This window comes from Xiphophorus hellerii, chromosome 9, assembly GCF_003331165.1.
Source record: "Xiphophorus hellerii strain 12219 chromosome 9, Xiphophorus_hellerii-4.1, whole genome shotgun sequence".
Taxonomy (NCBI): domain Eukaryota; kingdom Metazoa; phylum Chordata; class Actinopteri; order Cyprinodontiformes; family Poeciliidae; genus Xiphophorus; species Xiphophorus hellerii.
This window is the reverse complement of record NC_045680.1, coordinates 15,205,389-15,227,398: the sequence shown is the minus strand read 5'-3', so window position 1 is coordinate 15,227,398 and position 22,010 is coordinate 15,205,389. Positions and strand designations below refer to the sequence as shown.

Genomic DNA, 22,010 nt, shown 5'->3' with positions numbered 1-22,010 from the left:
CTGGAAGATTCTGGCTGCTTTGGTGTGCAGAGTCTGAAAAGCAGGATTTCATTGTATTTTTAAGATGGTGCAATATTGCTTAGTACCATTTAAATATTGCGGCGCATCAATAAATAAGCACATTTTCGGTCAAGGAAATACTTTTGATGTCTGTTAATTTATTGAGACTTACATTTGATCCATAGGTATTCTGAACAAACACCAAAATGTCATTTTCTTCAGAGATTTGTACGGCAGTGCGTGTGTGTTTGTGCAACAAGCTGCTTATTAAGTGTGTGGGCATCCTGTGTTCACAGCTGTAGGGCAGTGCATTTAAAGGAGCATTCAAAGAAATTAATTTCAAAAGCGATTAACAGGTAGCACACGGAGATATGCATGATTAATGACAAATATTCCAGCATTCACAATGAGCATTTGCAGGTTCAGTTTGTAGCTTTAGGGAGATTACTATGACTATTTTAAAAGAAGAAGTTAAATTTGTTTATGGGAAATTAATGATAAAAAGTCTAATTGCGAAACGGTCTGCTGTCACTGACACCCAATTTTCATAACCTCACATCTATGAACATGGTGTGCTCCATGCTTCAGAGCTGAATGCTGTTAATTTAAGGAAAGCTCCACTGATTACCCACTGCAGGCAGCTGTCGTTCTCCATGTGACACTAGGCTTTGTTTGACAACTACAATCTTTTGTTTCAACATTCAAAACGAAGGCTTGCACAAACCCCACAACAACCCCATCCAAAAAAGGGGAGGTAAAAATGGCGGTTGGTGGCACAGACTCCGGCAAACATTTGTCACCACAGAATCTCAGCAGCCAGGAGATAGTTAGAGGTCATCTCTATTTCATAACAATAATTAGCTCCTTCCATCTGTGCTTCTCAGTGCATTTCCCCTTTCCTTGATTACTGTGTTGTCTGTATCCAGGAAATTAGTTCATTTATGCTCTACAACCCTGCTGTCACCGAGGCACAAACAGGTGCAAGCACAGTGAACAGCGACACTGAAAAGAAAGAGACGCTCAGAGACGGAGAAACACAGAAATGGAGATATGTGCAAATTGCGGGATCAGAAATGATAATCGTGGCCATGAGCACAATGGCGCTTGATTAACACAGTGCTGGCACATAAAATAACAAACGTGGCTTTTGTGAGATGAGAGCGATTAGGTGATCGGCTGAAAATTTAAAAGTTGAAAAGTTGGAGGGAATAAATACAAGATGGTCTTTTTTTACTGCTTTCAGTCACAAATTATTTGATGCAGTGCTCTCTGTCCAGCAAAAACCTTTCAGCTACAGGGTTTGTAGAGGGGTAAAAAAAAAAAAAAAAGAAGATACGCTACTGAACCATATCACGCCTATAGCGTATCTCCCACTACAGTAGAGCGATTTATGACCACCCCGCTTCACATTTGAGTTCACATTCAGCATCACACGAGCTCGGGCTGTGCAGCTTGTGCGAGTGCATCGTGTCATGTTTATGGTTGATGTGAGCACATGTGGTGTGTCAGCCACGGGAAACACACAGACACTCGCTACAAAGAGGCATGGGGAGGGGGCTCACATTTGTTGGAAGATGTGCGCGTGTTGGCCACCAGTGCTGCAGGGAGGGCCTAGTGATCAGCAGCTGAGCCTGCGTCCCGCTGGGAGCCATCACTACAGAATGAAGCAGGTGTCTGCATGCTCATGTACACCCCTCATCCACCCATACACACCTTTTCTTCCAATACTGTACATAAATGCTGCAAGCCGGCTATACGTTCTCCTTTCGTTTCTCTTTAGTTTTGCAGTATGCCACTTTATCCCCAGGGATTTCTTATGTGTGGCAATTTTGCTTTATGTTCTATGTTGATCAGCTCTGTGGATGATAGTGCAAAGGTTATGCATGTGATTTATGTATATGAACCTGGCAGTATGAGATGCCATAAACAGAAGGTTCAACACCCAGTGAAAGATCTCTTACGTCATCTCTTAAATGATCAAAGATATTTAATTCTTAGTAGACTAAATGTGTATTCAGAACTAGACAACTAAAACAAACTAACATTATATATTTAATAAAGAAATACTTATTTCTTTATAAGTAATAAGATTGTGCTTTACAAGAAAAAGCACAATCTATAATCTCTGAACAAAAGGGTCACATCCACCAACAACAGTCAAAGTAGAAGTCAATCTGATATTAGTTCCACACTGACAGCTTGTTTTAAATGTATGGATTAACATAACTAATTTGTGATTATCACAGTTTATGTAGTAGCGGCTTAAACGTCCATAGTGTGTCTGTGAATTGTTGCAGTTTAATAGGTGGGAAAAAAACGGCCTTACTTCCTGCTGCTTGTTTTAGTGTCTTAGAAAAGAAAAGACATTTAATTTTAGGAAAAAATTTGTTGCCAACATGGAGCAATGTTTTCTCATCCAGTTGGAGTTATTTTGTTTAAAGGGAATAAATGCAGAGAGAATAATGAAACGGATAAGTTTGGGAAGAAAAAATAGTACTGTGTTTGCAAATCTGTCGAGATATTTTATCTACAAAAATCGGTTATGAAAACAATATCTCTGCGACTGTTTGACACGTTTACAGCTACATTTAGACAGTCCTATTCCCTGAATAAAATAGACATTTTTGTAAGATGCATTAGATCACTAAGCTTTTCTTGTAAAACTGACAGCGATTTCAAAACAGCTTTATGTCTGTATGCCAACCTTTCAAACCCTAACAAAAGAGGTATTAGTTGGTACAAGCCCTGTACTGACCTGTCTTCGTCTTTGATAATCTCACTCAGATGGCTTCTGCTCAGCCCTCTCCTTCAGACAAAAAAAATCCACAGTGCAAACACAATCTCCTGTCTAAAAGGACATTAAGTGGTCTTTTTTTCCCTTATTTAATAACAGATGCTCTTTTTTGTCACGCCTGAACAGACAAATACACTACTGTCATTTTAAAAACAGTCACATGAAGAAAAACCTGCTTTTTTGTTCAAAGCTGAGCGCCGCGTTGAAGCAGAGGCTCTGACAATACTGCCGATAGATGAGCGATTGTCTGCGTATGCGATCGTGGCGCATTGATGAACAGCACTGTTTCGTCTTAAAATTGATAGTTCCAATGCCGGGTTCGTTTTCATTGATTCTTTAATTGCCGGGGATGAGGCAAAGTATCTGCCGTTACCATGAATAAATGATGCAAAGAGGACTTGTGCATTAGTGCAAGAAAGGGAGACCATTAAAGTTACTGCAACCCACTTGCAGTGCCCTCAAACATATCCAACATTTTGTGTACCTGTACTCAAAGTACAGGTATACAGGTAATCAATGTTTCTTTAAAAAAAATATATACATGTGATCTATTTAATTTTATTTGAAGCAAAAGCTTAACTTTTTTTCAGCTAAAATAACAATAATAATAATGTAGTTATTTTGATCTTGTAAGATAGAATTAAGTAAAAATTAAAAAATGAACTGCAACTACATTTTATATTTCTTAGAATAGTTTCCCCTTTTGCTTTTCTGCTCTTTGTAGACTTACACGGAGTAAAGCAAACCGATATTAGCTGGTCAGTTAGTAGGGCTATGTGCTCTGGTAGCTAGCTTGCAGTCAGCTGGTTGAGACACATACTGTATCTCTCATAAACTGCCAGCTTTAGTTTTAAAATATCCATCCAGCCATCCATGGTAACCTAGAGTAATGTAAATATTTCCTAACCGCTAGAAATGTGTGTCTGCCTTCTTTTGGCAAGCTGTACAGCTTAAGAAAACTCACATTTCATCGTGATTAAAGGACTTCGGTCCGAAGGAACGGTACATCAGAAAGTTTTAGAACGTGAGCATCAGTACTTCTTTTGTTCACTACTGTGAGAAAAACATAGATGCCTTCTTTCAGCCAGCTAACAAGCCTAATGGTGACAGGAGCGAGGTCTGCCATTATTTTGTGCTCTATATAGTTGAGGTGAAAATTCTGGTCTGGTCCAAAAGAGAACCCTTCCCCTGGGCCTTCCCTCACAGCTCCACCAGACTAGCGTCACAGAAATTAGCATACACCTGGTGGAACATAGTTACCTACTTGATTACTTGATTGTGGTATAAAAGACCATTATCTTTCTGAAAAATATATAATACCGCCCTTTTAAATATGTTGTTGTTGGTATAGCAAATTTCAAATAAAATTTTGCTGAGGTTTTTTGTACAAAGTCCATCTATCTGTACTGTAGAGTGCAACCAGTTTTTGCATAGTACAGTGTGTGCTTTCCACCCTGACTCCTCCCTAAATCAACCGAACGTCTCAACAACACAAAATAACTGAAACATGTCTAGAAGCGTGTAGGCATTTAAGCCGAAACCAGTCGAGTTTTTTCTGGTGCATTACACCCTTTTCTCTTCAAGCATGAAGTGACATTTTCAGAGATGGATTTTTTTGCAGCGTGGGCATACTGTGGTCCCCTGTGCCGATGGCCAGCCTTGTAAAGGACTCTGGATGCGTCTAATTTCTGAAAGGTTACCCCTTATCAAAAGCCACACGGTGCAGTCATTTATGCAGATCTGATAGCAAGATTTTTGATGGGGTCTAAATCACCATGACAGATAGCAGGTATTACTTTTTTTCAGCTTCAGGTCTAAGCAGTAGAATCTATGAAAGAGGAAAATAGGAATCATTTCCATAGAGAAATTGTGGAGAGATGAGAAAACATAAAGAATGTAAATAAAAGCATCTTATAGTGAGCAGCAGTCTCGGGTGGGAAGCTCTGTGTGTTTAGTGTTAGTGTTGTGTGTTTGTGTTTGTGTAAGTTGAGGGAGTTGTGATTAAAGCCTGCACCAGATGGACCACAGCAGTCACCCTGTGAGGATGGATGTACCCCAACCGGGATCAAACGTGAAACGGGCTGCCGTCCTCACAGCCCCGAGCCCACCAGTAAACCCTCATGATCCTCTGACCCACAGCACTACAGCCACCTATCATACACCCAATTCAAACCACAAGACGTTCCAGTAAAATGTTTGTTCTCTTTTTCATCACACTTGAAGTGAATCAGAATGAAGCTAATGTTGTACGTGCCTGTATGCCCATGACATGTAATTAAAACACAAAAGCAAGACAGAACTTTATGATCCATGTGAGGACTGCTGGCCTCCTGAAGTTGAATGTCACCTCAAGCTGCGGACCACTCTGTCGTCCAAATGGATGCTAATCCACCAGAGTCCTGTTGAGAATACACACTCGGTGCCAGAACACATGCCAGATCTAACAGTGAATGCATCTCTAAGCCTTCCGGGGCTCCACACAAGCCGCCTCGCATCTCTGTTCGGCTACAGCCTTAAAAGCTATTAACATTATTATCTGTTGTTTAAAATCGCTGCTTTGGGTGTCAGCGAGTTTTGTAAAGGCCTCATCATTAACCATTAATATCTAAAAACTATCCCAAGCATATACTACCTCACTGACCACTGTTAAATGTGTCAACTAAAAATGGAAAGGCTATGCTACAACTTCACAGCCTACATGTGCAAGATGGTACTGTGATTAAATAAACATAAAATGTTATATCTCTATAAACAGAAATCTATGTGAGGAAAAAAACTAACAATACCAAGGTGAAACACGGTAATGGCAGAATTATGCTTTGGTTATACTTTGCTTCAGCATATACAGTGTCTATAAAAAGTATTCATCCCCTTGGATGTTTTACCCTTTGTATTACTTTTACAAATTAATAATCAAATAACAAAGTGGGGTTTTTTATGTTTTTTTTACAAAAACAAACCCTATAATGTCAAATTTAAAACTAGTTTCTACCAAAACAATGACAATTACATAAAAATATTTAACATAGAGCAAGTGATTGTATAAATATTCACTCCCTTCAAGTCAGTATTTAGTAGATGAATGTTTAACTCCAGTCACAGCACGGACAGTAAGGCCTCCACATCTGGAAACTGCCATTTTGCTCCGCCCTTCCTTGCAGGATCAGTTGTGAACAGTTCTTATCAAGTTATGCCACAAATTCTGTCAGATTGAAGTCTGGGCTTTGACTGGGCCAGAATGTCCACCTTGTTGTCTTCAAACCATCTCTGTGTAACTTTAGCTGGATGCTTTGAGTCATTGTCTTGCTGGAAAATAAATGTGACACTCCTTCTGCTTCATAGTGAGGATAGTGTGTTTCTGGTGAAGTGCAGTGTTTGTAAGGACCAAACTTAACATCTTGTCTGGTGGCCATAAAAAACAAAGAACATTCTTCTTCCACTTGACAATGGAGTTTCCCAAACTGTAGTTTAGTCTTGATTTGAGTTTTCTTCAACAGTGGCTTTCTCTTTTCCATAAAGGTTTGACTGGTGAAGAACTCTGGCAACAGTTGTTTAAATGCAGCATCTCTTCCATCTCAGCCTGCTTAAGCTTGTTATTTCTTCTGCATACTCTTAATTGCTTACATTGTTAGAAACCTATTCTGTAACATTTTAAGCCTCGACAGAGCAGCTGTATTTAAAAAGAGATTAAACCACCGTTTATGGGATTTCTGTTGGAAATCATTTTATTCAGGAGTAACCGAGTAAAAGTGGCGGAATACAGATGTACGACACTGTTATTAGACTATTATTAGTAATAAAAACCTAACAACAACAAAGAATCTGCATTCATTTACCCTTCTTATATGATTCAAATTCAACTAAATCCAACTAGGCAAACTATTTTAAAAAGCAGCTGCCTAAAGAGCCCATTTTAAATACGGACGTCACGCAGAACCTACATAGTGAAGCATTCGCTCACCATTTATCAAACATAGCTTTTCAAGTCGTGGCTTTCAAACAGCTCCCTGTCACATATGCGCAGTCTGCAGAGCTCCAGCCAAAGCAAACAGCTTTGAGTTAAAGTTGAAGAAATTGGCTGTGACAAATGCAGCGGAGCCTTGTTCTGGGATCAGCGTGAAGAATTCACTTCTGATCTAAGGAGTTTCTAGCAGGGAGAGTGACACAGGCAGGGGTTAAGCTGACTGTGTGTCATGCCCACTGTCACACAGGAAATGGGATGTTAGAGCAGAGTAGCGCTCCAACTAGATTAGCTTTATTTTTTATTACCAAATAAAGATCCAAAGGAGTGTAGATTTATACAACATGTAAATCAGAGATGTACTTGTAAATTGTGAGGGTTTAATGTGTATTTCTTTGTGTATAGACTATCCAAAATGTGAAATATATCCACTTTTTGTTCTGCATACAATACGCTGATTCTGTTTAATTGTGCCTGCATTGTCAATAATGACTGGCATATTTCCAGTCAGCAGGATGTTTCTGATTGTACCAGCTGCAAATCTATAGCTTTTAAATGTTAAGTAAATTCTTTGATTTTATTAAATAGTGGACCAATTTCCAGGGGAAGGCTTTAATTAGAGCATCAAGTGTGACATTTATAGTGAGCCTCAATGTTAAAGAAAATGTATTATTACCATTTACAAAATTTGAGCTTTGTGAATGGATTTTAAGGCATTCGTGCTTCACATGCACTCCTGACTAGCTTTTAACCACAATATCTTAGTTTCTTCTTGAACATGTTCCTGTCTTGGACATCATGTCCTTTGAAGAACAGCTTTTGTGGCAGAAACACGCCCATCTTTCTGTGCTTTTAAGCAGAAGAAAGGCTGTAGCTTCAACACACGTCACCAAAGCCGCTGCTTCACAAACCTCTGATCATGAAACTACCTAAAGAAACATTGTAAATGTGCTATTTACAAAAGTCAACTGAGTCCAAACAAGCTATTGTTGTGCGGAGAAGGCGACGTGTTATCATGTGAACAGCTTTTTGGTGTCTGGGGCTCGGCGACGCTGAGCTCGACACTGTCAGGGGACGCAGACACATTGAAGTCTGTGATTCTCATTTGCTGATTGTTACCGGCAGAGGGTGGACACCTGCCAAGAAAAAGGGCAGTCATCAGTCTGAGTAGTCCGGCAAGATGCTACTTCTGCCAGAACTTCAATAGACTAACTAAATCCATCCCTCAAGGGCGAATTAAAAAAAAAAAAACAAGTAAAGGAGAAAATACTGCACTAATAAATGCATGAAGCCGTTCTGGTGCATCAGCTGCTGTAAATTAGGTGATATTTTGAAATGAAATTATTCAGACCCGATAAGGATTTCATTGTTCTCCTGAGCTCTGCTGAAATATGGTTTTGTCTCCGGTGAATGTGTTGCAGCCTTTCTGTGGAATGGTGATAATTTTGTTTGAAAATGTGTTTTCTGCCTCATGTCCCTGTTTGCATTAATTTTATCTGAACCAGATATGAAATTGCAAAGATGAGCTTTTCTCGCGAAACAAAAATATAAATAAATAAATAATCAACCAAGTAAAAAGTTTTCATTCCCCTTGTTAATAATTGAGGTATTTTCTTTCAGCGGACTGAGGTAACACCTCAACCGGCATCCTCACTTTTTATATAGAAGCCTTATTATGCAGAGTGAAACATAAGACAGGTGTTGAAACACTGCGCCTGACAGTTAACAAGACTCACACCGAGAGCGCCCACAATTATCACTGCCTGCACTCTGCATTTTTTAAAGCAAACCTGCAACACTGCACACGCTATTCTTTACCTTCTCTTTCACACTTGTTATCAGAACCGGCTGCTACCCAAGCAGCACAACCACAGTTCAGACCTTTAGATTCAGTATCAACAAACCAATTTGCCAGGAAGTGACAGAGATATACTGTGCAAGAGCATCTCAGTGCATAAGAGGAACAACACAGCCTGCAGTTAATCCATTAAAGTCTATGATTGGGAGGTTTAAGGAAGCTGGGGAGATTGGAGGGCAAGAGGAGTTCATGACAATTAGCTGGGACTCTGTTTTCCAAAGCAGCATCTTGGAAGCACAAGCTGAAAGCATTTTTATGATCCTGGCCTTAATGCTTCACATTGGCAGCTGCTACAAGTGTCATGGAACGACACGAGTTGAACATGAGGGCTAGCCAAAGACAGGTTAGCAATTTCAAGGTATATTGAGGTTTTAAAAGATGATGACTTTCAAAAACAGTTTCAAGGTTTAAAATCTTTCTAATCAGATGTCAAAGGGAAGTGAGATCTCCATGGCTTTGGCTTGTGGGGAATAGAATAATGGAGCGATGTCCTTTTTCCCCTATTGCTGTGCGCTGGCATCAACTCTATGAAAGATTCCTATGTTTTCATGTTTGAGAAAGACAAATTTGGCTTTTGTGAAAAATAGATGTCAAAACAAGATGATGTTACAAAGAGAGTTGGGAAGCTGTGAACATTTTAGAAATCTTTTTTTAAATTAAACTGTAGGTATAGTTACTGTGTAATATATGCATAATTCTTCTATCATATTGTTCCTAAGGTTTAAAGTACTTTGTACTTTAAGTGATGCCACTTACTGATGCGATGACTGTATTTTTATCCATAATTAAGTATGTGGCAATAAGTCTGCTTATGCTAGTTTTTTTTGGTTTTTTTGCCTCGTCTTGAAAGTTTGGGTTTGAATGTAGTGATGATGTTTTACTTGACTAGGACTTTTTATGGAGCTAATTACTTTTACAGTGTACTTCACAGGTTTAGTGAGATATAAACCAATTGTGCCTATAAATGGTTAAAACCATCAACTATATTCTATTTGGGTGGCAGCCATAATGGATACTGAACTCAGTGCATCCCAGTGAACTTTGACTTTCCCAGTCAGAATTCTCATGTCAAGGGCCAATGTTGTTCGTTTTTTTGTGAATTAGGAAAATCCATCTTGTGAATACAAAAGGTCTCCACCATTATATTTCTGCCTTACTTACAAGAAAGACAAATGTGTCTGTTTTTATATAATTGGGGTCAAGAAAACCGCAGACTGCAGCCTTGGCTCCCCAAGCAGATAACTTGACTTATTACCTTGCTAATCACAGCTTGTTAGACCTACATTTGCAGGGCAGCAAACTTGTGTTTGTCTATAAAGGGTAGAAAATGCAACACTGTGTAAATATAATAATTCTTTCAAAAAACTTGCCTAAATGTGGCAGGTGTTCATTTTACTGAAGTCTATGTATGTTGTTCTCAAGGTTATATCAGAGTCTCATACTGAATCATGTGCATGTGTTTGTGTATTTATTTATTTTTTTGCAATGCTTTGGTCTTATGTATGTGTGTGTTTGTGGAGCTAAGCCAGAGCCAATAAGTAAGATGGGGTTTCCACATTGCTGACAGGGTGTCCAGCTCTCCTGGGCTATAGCCACAAAAGCTTTTTAACTTTTGTATTGCTGTAGGAGCAAAGAAATATAATTTATCTTCTAAAAAAAACGATTTAGCTTCAGTCATCATCTTAAAGGCCAAATAATGCATCCAATCAATGCTATGCACTTTTTTTATTAAATGGAAATACCACTAAACGAGTGGACCTCTTAATCATTAAGCCTAATTACTTATTTGACATTTTTGCTTTTATTCATTGCCATATTGCATTTGATCATGCAAAGGAGGAGAAAGTAGCCAAGCCCTATACTGCAGTGTTACTGACATTGAAGTTTGTAAGTATCTCAACATGGATTCCTCTAATGGAACAGTCCCCATGTTGTTCCATTATAATGCACAGGCACTAATATAACTCCAACTTTATGTCACGACAACAAGCACTATGTAGCGCGACACACTGTTGGGAACAGATTGCATTTATAGCTAATTTACTGAGTAGTGGCAGTCATTGTTGTTGCTTTCTAAAATCATGATCCTGCGGAGCAATCTAGTGAAATAACACGCCATGCAAGAAAACTGTGAGACTATTTTCCCTTTCAAATCATATTCTCATTTAGAAAAAAGCCTATTTAGATCACATCAGAGGCAGAGAAAACAACCTCACAACTCTGTCCATTATGAAATAGAAAAACAATCACCCATGTTATGTTACTGTAAAGAGAGACGCAACAAAAACAAAATTATCCAAGGTGATGTGTGACTAAGTCAATGTTGTGTTCTTTGGAGAATCAAATTAGAAAAAACAAAAAGCAATACAAGACATGAGTCTGGAAGGAATTTGGTACAAAGTCTATTTCTTCTCAGGTCCAACCCAAATCTTTAACAAAAAGGTCTGAGCAAAACGGATAAGAGATGGATGGAAAGCTGAGGGTCTGTTGTCTGTAGCATTCAGCTGCAAATTTAGCTTCCCTCTCCTCAAGCAGAGGAGATAAAGAAGCGTGTGACAAAGGAAAGCGAGACAAAGACACATTTCTATTTTAATCCATTTTCATTGAGATTCATTCCGTGTTACTCTCCCTCTAGTTTGTCAAAATAAAGTACGATTGCTACTAGCCTGTAGACTACAAGTGCCAGCATATTTCCCTTTTTCTATATGAAACAATAGGAAGCTTGTACAACCCGCCTTTCCCTTGGCAGCGTGTGTGGGTGGGTGTGTGTGTGTGTGTGTACTACTCTGCCCTAATTGAGGGCGTAGTAGAGAGTCTCATTAGTATGTGAGGGACATGGTTCCACCAGGCTAGCTTGCTAGCTGCCGCTAACCAGACAGGTGGAGAGGTCAGAGAGGAAGCAGAGGCATTGTGGAGCTGCCTTTTTGTCTGCCCCAGTTTTTTCTGCCAGATTTTGTTTGCTCATTTTGAATTAATTTGAGTAGCTTATTGAACCCTTGGAGATACATGACTTCCTACATTTGTAGGCTACATGATGAAATGTTAATTGTGGACTACATAGACATGCAGTGTGTGTTATAGGAGTACGGATCACTATGAAGGGTTACAGTCGATGATGAATATTCAATTAGACAATTTTAAGTTAGGAGTGTTTTGATTGAAGGAATTCCCATATTTATTTACACCCAAGTGAAGGTGTGTAAAAATCTTTGATAGCGTTAGCTATTGCTATCTATAAATATTGTATTAAATGCTTTTCGCCCATCTTTACCAGAGGTGCCTGTAACCGTGGAAGGTGCTGCAGTTCAGTTTTTTGATTCCCCCCCCCAATACAGATAACCTTTACATGTAATTTGAAATTTCAACTCTACCATACGTTTCAAAACATTCTCAGACTTTTGAACATTTTTGTAGGTCTACAGAAGGATAGTAATTATTGTTAAAAGTTAATATTCAGAATTAAGGTAGTATTGGCAAATTTTCTGTTTGACTATTGCTTTGGCTTCTGATACCATGCCTGCATAATTCTGTATGTAACTCAAATGACTCTATCTGTTTCTATTAATATCTCTTATAGGTTAAATGCATCTGTTTGTAAACCGGTGTGTAATTTAATTCCCATGATTTGGTAACGTAAATGACAAAGTGACATACGTCTCAGTACCTTGTGGGTTTATGCATGTGAGCAAATCTACATTTCAAGGTTCAGCCAAGAACATAACTGTAAAAGGAGGTAACAGCTCCCTCTTCCTGTCTCTATGGGATAAAAGGAAGGTGGATGATTTCAGTGAAATGCAGCTTTGTACCCAAGTTATGAAAGATTTCTTTAAAAATGACTTCAAGATATTTTTTTAATCACAATATACTAGTTCAACTAAATGAACAGAGAACATTTACAGGTCAGCGTGGTTTTCTATTTATAGGAGTAGGAACAGTTTTCAAAGAGCAACTGGATTGGAATAAAATGAAAAGTAGGTCGGCTGCCAAATCAGAACTGGTCCTAGATTTTGGTTTACAAAGAAGCAGAATGAATTACTTGTGAAAAGAAAGAAGAGGCTTCCCATGAATTACAGTAACAGTGAGCATAAATCCATGCAACTTCTGTGAAACAAAAAAAAATTGACATGGAACCAAGCGACCAAACTATCTATTTTATGCATAAAAATAACCAGCGTGATGACACTTATTCTGCACATACACAAATAAAAAATAGTTTTAGCTGCTCCCCTTCACATAATGCATTGCTACTGCCTGCTCACATATTCTCCTCCAAGCTCATCCCAGAGCACCACCCCCCTCCTCACCTCCTCAGCCAATCACAGAGCTGTGCTAGACATTTCTTAATTAGCTTTCATGAGAAAAAGTGGATTCTGGTTAGTGCTTCCATATTTTTTTCCCTATTGTACATCACAGGACGGGGCTATAAGGACATCCACTCCCACGCTTTTGTTCAGTTTACTTCATTCATCTTCTCCAACACTCTCTTGGCTTTTACTAGCTTTTTTGTTTTTTTAAATTTGTGAGCTGGGAACGGCCTTTTTTCTTGCTCCCTACAACCAGTTGGCTGACTGATAATAGTCATGGTGAGTAGGGGACACAGGCATTTTCATCCAGTCATATTATTACAGCTTGAGTTTTGCCTTATTTTAGTTTAAAACTGTGGAGCCTACCCCAGCATGTATTTGTATATCGCAATGCGTTTCATTTTGGTGTTTCACCTCAACATTAAAAGTGGCCCCCAACAGGCTATCACTTTGAAAACTTTCTGGAGGCGCCCCTGTATTTATTTGCATAATTTATGAAAATATGTCCCGAATGAAATGGCAATGCGTGGGTATGAAATGGGGATATGTATATTGAGTCACTAAAGCTGCTTGGACAAATATGCACATTGCTTTTTAAAGTGAAATAAAGGAAAACGAGAAACAATCTGCCTATCAATGCATGCATCATGTTTATCTCGAATTTATTTGGGTTGTTTTATTACTGAGCAACCAAAACAATTGACATGAAGACAGAGTTTAATTTGTTGCTTTGTAATAAAGAAAATCCATTTGTTTGATCAAAGTCTTTATGTCTTTGAGAGACAAGAAGTATAGAATGAAGAGATATGGTTTGTGACTACAGCAGTGTAATGTACAGAGGATTTAACATGTGCCCGGTAATAGCTAATTTATATACACTGTGCTGCACAGGCATCCTATTACCATAACGCCTGAGGCTGCAATCACTCCGCTCTGCTCTGCTCAGTTCACTCAAGCACAGACTTCAGCTCCGATTGATTGCTTTGCTGGGATTCAGAGAGCCTTTTCTCTGCCAAAACAGCCAGAGGTTGGCGTGTGCCGATGAGGGCTCGGAGCCAGCCAGAGAGCGAAGGTGTTAATGCTGAAGGGAGGGGTAGGTGACAGGCAATGCCACAAACCAATTACAGGCTTTCAGAGAGAGCTGCCGGAGTGAAGAGGGCGGGCTCTGACCGTCCAGCTGAGCAGGCGACTGGGCGTGAGGTTGTAGTGAGGGAGGGGTGTGGGGGCAAGGAGGGTTGGGAAGAGAGAGAGAGAACCAGAGAGAGCGCCTTGCTGCAGCTCAGCGCTCTCCTCCAGACTCATCATTCTCCTCACAGCATCTGCGGATGAAGGCAATGTCTGCTCCTCACAGTTCAGCTGCGAATTCTTCCACTGTGAGCTAAGATTCAGGATAAGAAGAGGAAGAAAAAGAGGTGAAAAAATAAGGAGGCAGTCTCAGAGAAGACAGGGAGAGAGTTAAACAGTGTAGGAAGGGGGGTTTCCTTTCTGACGCGTTGGTGTAACTGAGGAGAGAGGGGACTGTGAAACAACGGCTGGCATCTCCCAAATGGAGTGGAATGGTTTTAAGATGGTAAGGAAGGCTGCCAATTCATTTTGAGCGTTTCTCTTCAGCTAAAGCAGGTTTTATTATACATGTATTGTCAGTGTCTATAGTACTTGTGTTTTATATGCAGCCAATGAAGTGCCACAGTTCAACTATTTCGTATGCAGCATGTGAGGTTCTTGCAGCGAAGAAGATTGCAGCAGGGGGTTAGTTTCAAAATTCTGGAGGCAGAAAATGTTGATGATAGGAGTTGTGTGGGTGTGTGTAGAGGAATGGGGAAACTGGAGAAAAAAAGGGAAGGGATGTGTTTAACTAGAAGATAGCACCCATTTTATGTTAACACCGTGACTGTAAGTGTCTCCCACCCCGCCGCTTTGCTGCCTTTGCACAACTCTGCAGCAAGAAGGATTTTCCCCTGCAGCATTGTGGACTGTACATTTGTAAAAAAATAAATAAATAAATAAATAAAAAACTGGGTGGATTTAAACATCTGAGAGAAAGTGCATCCAAAGTATTGAATGTAAGTTGCATGAGTAGAGATGCTGCTAAGCAGGGCAATGTGCACACAGTAAGAGTTTGTTTGCCTATGCAAAGGAAGGAAAACCAAATATATATGCTGGAATTTTGAACATCCACTGACTGCCCTCAAGTTTTATGTTTTTTTAGTAATACGTTAACGTGTTTGCATGACTACTGGGCAGTAGGCTTGGGCTGGTAGGATAACATTTAGTAAAATACCATGTTTGTTTTTTTAACTAAAAAGCATGAATACACCTATATGGCTTCTAACATACTATGACACATTCATTAGTTTAATTAGAATAATGTAATCTGTAACATTTTGATTTTAATACATAACATTTAGCAAAATTATAAAGACATGCTGTCAAAGTTTGTCAGCATTTCATTCTGAAGTAAGAATGCTTCTTGTTTAGAGTATTCTAACTTTTACTGTCCCACTATCTGCATAGTAACACTGGGAGTATAAACAAGCTGATGTTAGCTAGTTTATCAGTTGGGTTGTCTCTTGTTCTAGCCATCTTTCTATTACCTTTAGAAGACTTGGTACTGCACAATACATTAAATCACTGCCATTGTTGCAACAATAATACTTACAATATCACATTCACAAAGATCTGGTAGTGAATAAAATTGGAAGGATTAGCAACAGTGCTCTAAAATAGTTTTCTGTTGGTCACTGTTATGTCCATTCATTCAAAACATGACTGTAACAGACTGCTGGTTTTCAAACTAAAGTTGGTATCAGCATCTAGTTTTCAAATCAGGACTAAAATAAGTGTTTTGTTTTTTAATCTACAGTTCAACATATTCTTTACATCAGTGTTTGAGATTTGTTAAATGTTTTGTTTTTGTGAAAACACAAAAAATCCTCTCCTTTCTCTAGACATCAAGACAACCTTAAATTGAGACCAGCATTTAAACCTTAATGCATTGTCATACCACACACAATTTGGGTTTGTAAAAACTTAAAAGAAAGTAGTGGTTTGTTTTCTAAAGTTAGATAAACAAATCTCTTATTACATTCTTTGGTGTAAAGTGGCTCATCCAGGACAGTATTCATGCAAGAGCCGCTACTGGATTGAATATAATATTTGAGATTCCCTGCATTCACTCTGCATCTCAGTTAAAATATTCATCCAATTTTTTTCACTTTTTTCCTACTCTTGATGCTCGCCTGATGTAAATTATGGTGGGACACTAAAGTTCGTGGAGAGGAGTTTAACATTGCGATCGTCAAATATCAAAGAGAGAGAAAAACTTGTGTTAGCCACAGTTGATAACATCATCACAACAGCGAACAATATTCCAGCAATTGAGTGTTTTGTTATATTGTGCAGGTCTAGCAAGAGTGATGGGTATCACCTGCTTAGTAACACACTCTGACATGTTTCCCAGCAGGAAGAAGAAGTGCAATAGACTTCTTTAAACCTGCTGGCTCGTAGTGTGCAGCAATAAGTGCAGGAGGGGCAATATCGCATTATTCTGTGCTCAGTTCATGTAGAAAAAAACTGATCTGTGCAGCACCTTCTCTAGCCTCTCAGTAAAAAAGCTTTAAGCTTTTTTAAAACCTTGATAGTGGTAACCAGCCCATGTCCACTGCATGAGGACTTTATGGTTTAGTTATCAGCTTCGCTCACCATCCTCAGAATCATTGTCACATCTATCTATCCATTCCATCCTGGCTGCCAAGTGACAGGTTCACTAATAAAACCAGAAACCATTTATCTTCCTGTGTTTTATACCTGTAATAGAAAACCTTGTTTCTCTCTGAATGCACTCAATAGTATTGTTTGGAATCGCGTGTGCATCCATTTGTTTTCATGATGGGTGGCTGACTTTTACTGTCCAATGAATAATATTTGTGCTCATGCTACTTTTAGTGAAATGCCATCGAAATGCTAACAGAAATGAAGGCAATTCCTTTCGGGCTGACTTAGTTATGAAACATTGAGGCCTTCAGCCTTATGTCAGCATGCAAAGGAACACAAGACTGATGTAAGAACACCATATATAATGTGTAGGCTGTATCTAAAGATTACATCAGTAAGAGTGTGCAGTGTTTGACAGAAATAAGAGTGAAAACAGGATATGAATCAAGAGTGGAAGAGATGAGGGAAAAAAGGAAATGTTCATTGGTCTTAAATGCTTTAATGAATAGGACACTGCGTCCTATCAGGAAGACTGATAGGACCCAGTAGTGTGAGTATCTGTAATATTTATTCATATATTTATTTAAATATATGTACACACAAGTGTGCTTTGACTATACTACCCTCAGGCATAACATCATCTGCTCCAAGGTTACACATCAGAACTAATAAGATGGGGTGTGTTAGGAATTTATTAGCTGCTGCCCACAAACTGTGTGCTGTTGAGAAATTTAAATGTTACCCCACATAAAAAATACCAGGTAACAGTAGACATTTGTGTTGTTTCAAAGGTGAGTATTGATTTGAGGAGCAATGAAGATGATTTGAGACATCATAAAGAAGTGATTGATGTATTTTTCATCAATCACTTAACAGCCAGAAATTCAGATTGGCCAATTATTCCTTGATCAGCTCTGATCAGTGCAGGTCAGTAGGTGCTTTTTCCACTTTTAATTTAATGTTTGAAAACAAAGAAAGGCCCCAGCTGAGATCTACATAAACCCAGGGCACCGCCACTAAGTGAATAATAACAAAAAGGATTATAACACAAGTTTTCTCTAATCAATCTGTAAATTGAAAATCCCTTTTATTAGTTCTTTTAATTTTTACATTTCAGTTTGAAAATGTAATGTTTTAAGATAGTTAAAGCAGCAAATCTTCCTCATCACCATGTCAGACCTCTGATAATAAAACTAACTTGCAATCCATGTAGCCAAGCGTTCTACTTTCCTAAACTAATATCAAGATGAGAAACTCCTTACTTAACTTTAAGCCTCTCCATTCAGACTACTTCAGGGTTTATTATCTGTTCCATCGAAATTATAGAATGGTGTTTTTCCGACTTGAATTGTAATTCACAAAAATTAGCAGAGATGAAAAGTGGCATGTATTTAAGGGTCTTGTCAAAATCAACTTTGTTGATTCGACTTAATGCACAATACAGACAGCAGCAAAGATAATGTTTCATCAACATGCAGAATAGTTGTTTTCCTGACTTTCACTAAGTGCATCTCAGACAAGGACAAGAGGTAAACACCCTCTCTGAGAAGTCTTCCACTTTCGGTTAAGAGCACAGAGTTTTAAATGAGCTTAAATGGTCACATTGGGTGAGTTTGTGCCTTTGTGTTATTGATGCGGTTGTTATAAATACCGTCTCTATAGCTGTATGTGTATGACAGTGACTTTGTTTGAAGAACTCATTGGAGCCGACACATGTGGGCAGTAGTCTGTCTGCGGTATGTTACCAATGACAACTAACTGTGCAGAGCTTTACAGCGGATTATAGATAGCGGCAACGATAACTCCTGTGTCATTTAGTTGGATTATGTCTAATATGGACGATAAAGTTATGCAAGAATGAATGGAAATGCTGCATCTCCTTTGGTGGCTTTTAAAATCCTACGAAAGATCAAAGTAAATGTATCCATGATTATGTTCATCCCACACTGATGCACAGTCATTGACATCTAATGTACATTAATTTTTAACTAGTTTGTCAGTTCATTTGATGATTAAATAAATGCCATGATATAAAGCTAGATACATTTTTTTTATTTTACTGAAAATACATGTTAATCTTGCATGGCGTATCCCATTAGTAATATGTGTGATTTGTGTTTAAAAATTCAACTACTATAACAAATTGCATTTTCAAAAATATGACCGATCTACTGAGATTATTTTGCTCAAACTTTAAGCAAGCTTTAGTTAATTTTATGAGTAAATAATGCCTATCAGCGTTTTAGCACTACAGTGTCAGTGTAGATATTGCAAAATATTATTTATCTTCAAATGTCTTTTCCACTTTCCTTCAAACAAAAGCTGGATGGAAGCAGTTAATGAGCCCAAAGCCTGTTTGAATAAGACGTTGCTGAAGAGAAAAAAAAAAATCTCCTGTCCCAATTAGCACGCTTTGGTTTTTAAATATTCCTTTTGTGTGAACCCTAAACACACATGAAGACTCACAAAATGGTTACGTTAAAAATTTAATAGGCTTCCACAGTGATTTTCTTCATTTATTTAAAATGTTTTTTTCTTCTTCTCTCTCTCTCTGTTCCTCGCTCTCTTTTAAAAATGCTCAAAATCTGAGAGGCACGGCGAGGCATTCTGCTGCGAGGGGAGCAGCATTCACAAATACTAAACCTAATTCCTTTGGCAGCAGCTCAAACTGCTACAGACAGACACATAATCAGCTGGGGAGTGTTAGCGCCTCAGCCCACTAGCAAACACAGGACCGAGCCCTTGTTGTGCAGTGCTGCTTTTTAGAATAAATATCTTGATGGAAAATACGGGGGAAGGAATGTGTCTGTATCTCTTTGTTCAGTCAAAAACACATAAAGGAAGAGGAACACTGGCTTTCCTATCTACTTTTCCTCTCACTCTTCTCAATCCACTCATCTCCTCTGTCTCCCCCTCCTCCTTCCCGCTCCCTTTCTAGCATCCTCGACTGTACCCTGCACATTTTTGTATTCGTACAGATGTTTGGATTTGACTGGCAGTTTCTCCCGAGACTGTGCACAAACGGCTGACTCCTCTCATCTGCATTTTGCATCCCTGGAAAAAAAAGAAAAAGAAAGAGAAAGTGAGGAGGGTGGGGGCAAGGAAGCAGCGAAGAGGATGAGCAGACAGACAGGAATTGTGTGTACAAATACGAGTTAGAGCTCCACCGTGTCGTGTTGCCTGTTGTTTGGCGTTGGCAGCTTTACTGGCCCAGGCGCTGCTGCCTTGTGATGTTTTAAAGGACGTTTCAAGGTCATGCATTTGACAGGCCCCTGCCGCCTCTGACGTATTAAACATTTATGTATTTCTGTAGCTGGATAAATTATAGATTCAGCATGCAACTGAACATGCTACAAAATGGCAGCATTGTGGTTGGTAACAGACACATCTGGGCCTACAAAGAAAGCATGCAGTGTTCTGTCTTCTATGTAGTATCACTAGTTGGTGTGTAGAAAAATAAATTAGACCTAAAACATATATCCAAGCACATTCACCAGGATACTGGATTTCAGTATTCCATGTCTGGATAATCATGGAAAAAGACAACATGAGTTTGGAAAAATATTTGTATGCGTCCATCTTTCCTGTCTTCTGTTTCCCCTTCCTTCCTTTCCTCCCTGCAGCCTTTCTTCTTTTGTCTTTCCCTCATTGCTGTTCTTCTTTCCTTCCTTATTTCATGGTGAACTTTAGTATTTTATATTTAAAAATGAACTCCAAGGACATTTTTAAACAGAAGCTATGAAGATGTAGACATTTTTTCATGGGTGATTTTAAAAGGTTTGTGAATTTAGACATTCAATTCTTGTGTAACTTCAATGTTGGAGATAATTGAAGAAAGAGTATCGTTCTAGATGTCACTAGAATTAGTTTCAAGTAAAGATGTAAAAATGCTGGCAACTAATTATTAATTTGAAAAGTTTTTATTCTTGCATTTTTTTAGTGCATCAGCTGTGATCACTGCTCCTTTAAAGCCGTGGTTCCCAAACTGTGGGCACTGCCCTTCTTAGACCAGCACTGGAGAGCTTGGACGGTGGAGCGAGGCTGTAACGTCAAAGATCCTGCTATGTTTGGCACACATACCAAATACTGATGAAAAGAGTAAATGAAAATTTTACACATATAGCTACCTTATCGCAAGTGTGTCTATGGTGTTTCAGTGATGTAAAAATAAATGTAACTACACTGTATTGCTTCAGATTAAGATGTCACAAGTCAAAGGCATAGATCAATATTTGCAGTAAGACCAGCAAGTAGATGCAGCGTCCTGAATCAAGCATTGTAAATGATGTAAACTGCAGTACACAGTCATTTAGTAATTATAAATAATGTGAGCAGGGGTGTGGTGGGAAAAACATGTACGCAGACTTGTGTGGAGTGAAGAGAAGGTTTGCAAGATTTATCCATCTTGGTCAGAGTGGCAGACATGTGGGAAATACCTGTGGCAGGTTCCCAGTCAGATTTGCATCATGATTTAGGGAACTGCTTGTCGGAAATTCAGTCTCATTTTACTGACAGTAATACAGAGCCACCTGTCAAGAAGAGTATGACTTAGGAAAAACTCCGCTGTGATGATCTTACCTGCTTTCAGACTGATTCAAAATGAGAGAAAAAGTTCTAGGATTATGATGTCAAAAAGTTTCTGATGAGTTCTCAGACTGATGAACTCAGGTTTTTCTCTCATTTAGGATCAGATAATTTAGCTTATTGTCATAACAAAGCCAAACCCTATAGGAGTTGCCTCCGCATGCTGAAATATGATCACAGGACAGAGAAATGAGAAGATCAAGATGGTTGTTAGATTTTAAGGTAAATAAGACATCTGAAAATTTTTTCCGGTTTAAAGAAATGATGAAATATTGTTTGTTGCTATAGTCAGTTTCTGTGAAGGCCATCCTAATTTATTGTTTTTTACATGAAATTAATCATCCAGGATATGAGGTCATAGTTAGAGATCCACAGATAAGGATACCTTAACTTAAAGTTGAGAGTTATATAGATGTCAATCAGTGCACCTGCAGATGTTTAATGTTTGGATGTTGCTCAGACAATGGGTGGGTAAACAAAGTCTTATTTTTAGGAAAAAATATATTTTAAAATGTATTTTCATGTATTCGGTTAGTTACACATATTTTTTTTGTGATGGTAGAGTGTTTCACAAAGTTCTTCACACTTTCAACGTCATCTACAGTAAAATTCAAAATTATCCATAGCCATAGCAGATTTAAATTTAAAACTGTCTTTAAATTTTACCAGCATGTTTCTTTTGACTAGATATAAGATTAACATCTGTGCAGGCAACTAAAAATTAGGATGATGATAAAGAGGCCTTCCAATTTTAAGGATCTGGAGCTCCACCCCAAAGTTAAATTGTCAAAATGT

General features: G+C 38.6%; 1 protein-coding gene across 8 annotated transcripts in view; it reads left to right on the top strand.

Annotated features, from left to right (window-relative positions):
* The window catches only part of elavl4 (ELAV like neuron-specific RNA binding protein 4), a 94,132-nt gene that overhangs the window by 2,851 nt on the left and 69,271 nt on the right, over positions 1 to 22,010 (top strand). The window contains exon 1 of one of the 8 annotated variants that reach the window (XM_032571743.1): positions 14,198 to 14,487. The exons of 6 other annotated variants lie outside the window; for them this stretch is intronic. In XM_032571743.1, coding sequence (XP_032427634.1) covers positions 14,464 to 14,487 — 24 coding nt within the window. In that variant the 5' untranslated portion in view covers positions 14,198 to 14,463. Of the gene's footprint in view, positions 1 to 14,197; positions 14,488 to 22,010 lie in introns of those variants that run through there. One more of the 8 variants, XM_032571742.1, reaches the window with a different exon arrangement.